The sequence below is a fragment of the Austrofundulus limnaeus genome, unplaced genomic scaffold (assembly GCF_001266775.1).
Source record: "Austrofundulus limnaeus strain Quisiro unplaced genomic scaffold, Austrofundulus_limnaeus-1.0 Scaffold343, whole genome shotgun sequence".
In the NCBI taxonomy this organism is placed as follows: Eukaryota; Metazoa; Chordata; class Actinopteri; order Cyprinodontiformes; family Rivulidae; genus Austrofundulus; species Austrofundulus limnaeus.
Window position 1 is genome coordinate 607530 of NW_013952745.1, and position 1736 is coordinate 609265.

At 43.4% G+C, this 1736-nt stretch overlaps 2 protein-coding genes across 2 annotated transcripts in view; one reads left to right on the top strand and one right to left on the bottom strand.

Moving 5' to 3' along the window:
- Window positions 1-581, bottom strand: part of cfap77 (cilia and flagella associated protein 77) — an 8301-nt gene extending 7720 nt beyond the window's left edge. The window contains exon 1 of the mRNA XM_014022807.1: window positions 477-581. Coding sequence (XP_013878261.1) covers window positions 477-508 — 32 coding nt within the window. The 5' untranslated portion in view covers window positions 509-581. The remainder of the gene's footprint in view (window positions 1-476) is intronic.
- Window positions 412-1736, top strand: part of qsox2 (quiescin Q6 sulfhydryl oxidase 2) — a gene marked incomplete in the record, with an annotated part of 10164 nt that continues 8839 nt past the window's right edge. The window contains 1 exon segment of the mRNA XM_014022806.1: window positions 412-903. Within this exon segment, the coding sequence (XP_013878260.1) occupies window positions 627-903 (277 nt within the window).

Genomic DNA, 1736 nt, shown 5'->3' on the forward strand with positions numbered 1-1736 from the left:
ATATTTGTACAAATATTTGTAAAAATAAAACAGTGATTTTTTTTCTGAAAGTTTTCCCGAACAAAACAAGTCGTCACTAATTAAAAATAGAACGGAGGAATAACCTCAACATTAAAAATAAATTAACTGTTTCGATTTCTAACATAACTTTAAGTTCAGGATATCACAATTATATTTTAGTTAACTGGTTTAAATTTAGTTAACTAATTTAAGTTGTAGATTTCCGTGTTTATTGAACGCATCGTTTTTGTTACGTCATTCCACGCGTCCAAGCTCCTGATGTGATTTTTGATTGAAAAAGATCGTATATTGAAAAGACGAGTGGATCTGTAAATAATTTCGCCACGACAAAAATGTGTAACTTTTAGGTTGTTTTGGTGTCAATGCATGAGCTTTTTTGGTTGCAACTCTTTTAGTTTTTATTATAAGTTAATTTTTAGTAATATTTCGCTGATTTGTTTTGTGAACTTACTAACCGGTTCCTGAAAATTGCTTTGGAGTGAGACATCTCTACTCTTGCCTCTTTATTCCCCTCTCTGACGTCACGTCCAGAAGAAGCTACGCGCCGCTGCGCTCATGTCTCCCCAGCATAATCGTCTTGTTTTAGGCAAAAACTCTCCGGTTTTATGACGGCCCGCTCTCGGTGTGTCTCGCCCCGGGCAGAGCGGATGTTCCGGCTGTGGTTCCAAGCCGCGGCCGTCGTTTGGCTCGCCCGCGGCTCGGCGGGAGGCTCAGCCCGGCTGTACACGGAGGAGGACCCGCTGGTGATCCTGAGCGGCAGCACCCTGAAGCCCACGGTCACCAACTCCTCCTCGGCCTGGTTGGTCCAGTTTTACTCGTCCTGGTGCGGACACTGCATCCAGTACTCCAGCACATGGAAGGCTCTGGCACAGGACGTGAAAGGTACCGCTGCACAGACTCGATTTGGTTCAAGCCCGTTAGTTTTGCCAAGGAACTAGCTACACCAGACCCCATTCAAAATATTCAAAGTTTAAAACGTCTCAAAAGGCAGATCAAACTACAGAAAGTCTCAGAGTCTCAGTTTTTGAATTTAGTTAATTTTGGATCTCCTCGTGAGTTCGGTGTCAAAATCATCTTAATCTGACTTTTATTTTAGTTAAATAATAACTTTTCTCCCAACGGTTCAGACAGGAGTTGTTCTGCTTCTAGGAAAGGTGAGCTGCTTAAATTGGCGTTTTTTTCTAAGAGGTTCTGATTAAACCTGCTGCTTATTGTTCTCTATTAGAGGTTTAAACTGTTACTAACCCCACCATTATTCATAGATTACCTGTTGTTAGTGGATGTTAGCAACATGCTAATAGTTATAAAGAAAACAAAGCGCAGAAAACGTCCAGATAAACAGCAGATGTTTGCTAGCTCAGGGGAGCTAACGGCTAACAGGTGAATCCTACAGGTGGCCAGAAACTCGTGATTCCAGGGTTTGGTTTGATCCCGGATCTGGATCAGAGTCCAGCTGTGAGAACAGAACCTGTACCAGCCAGCAGATGATAGGTTTCTGTGAGTTTTCTGGTCAAAGATGGAAGTTCTGGTTCTGTTTTCTGCCAGCTGTTCGGGCAGGTGGTCTTTAAACTGAAGCAGAATGTCCTCATAAATACACAAACACGCTGTGGGAACCAGAACCTTCAGGTCCATCTGGCTTCATCCGGGTCTCTGGGGAATCGGACTACCAGCACCAGCTGTCGTCCACACACACACACACACACACACACACACAC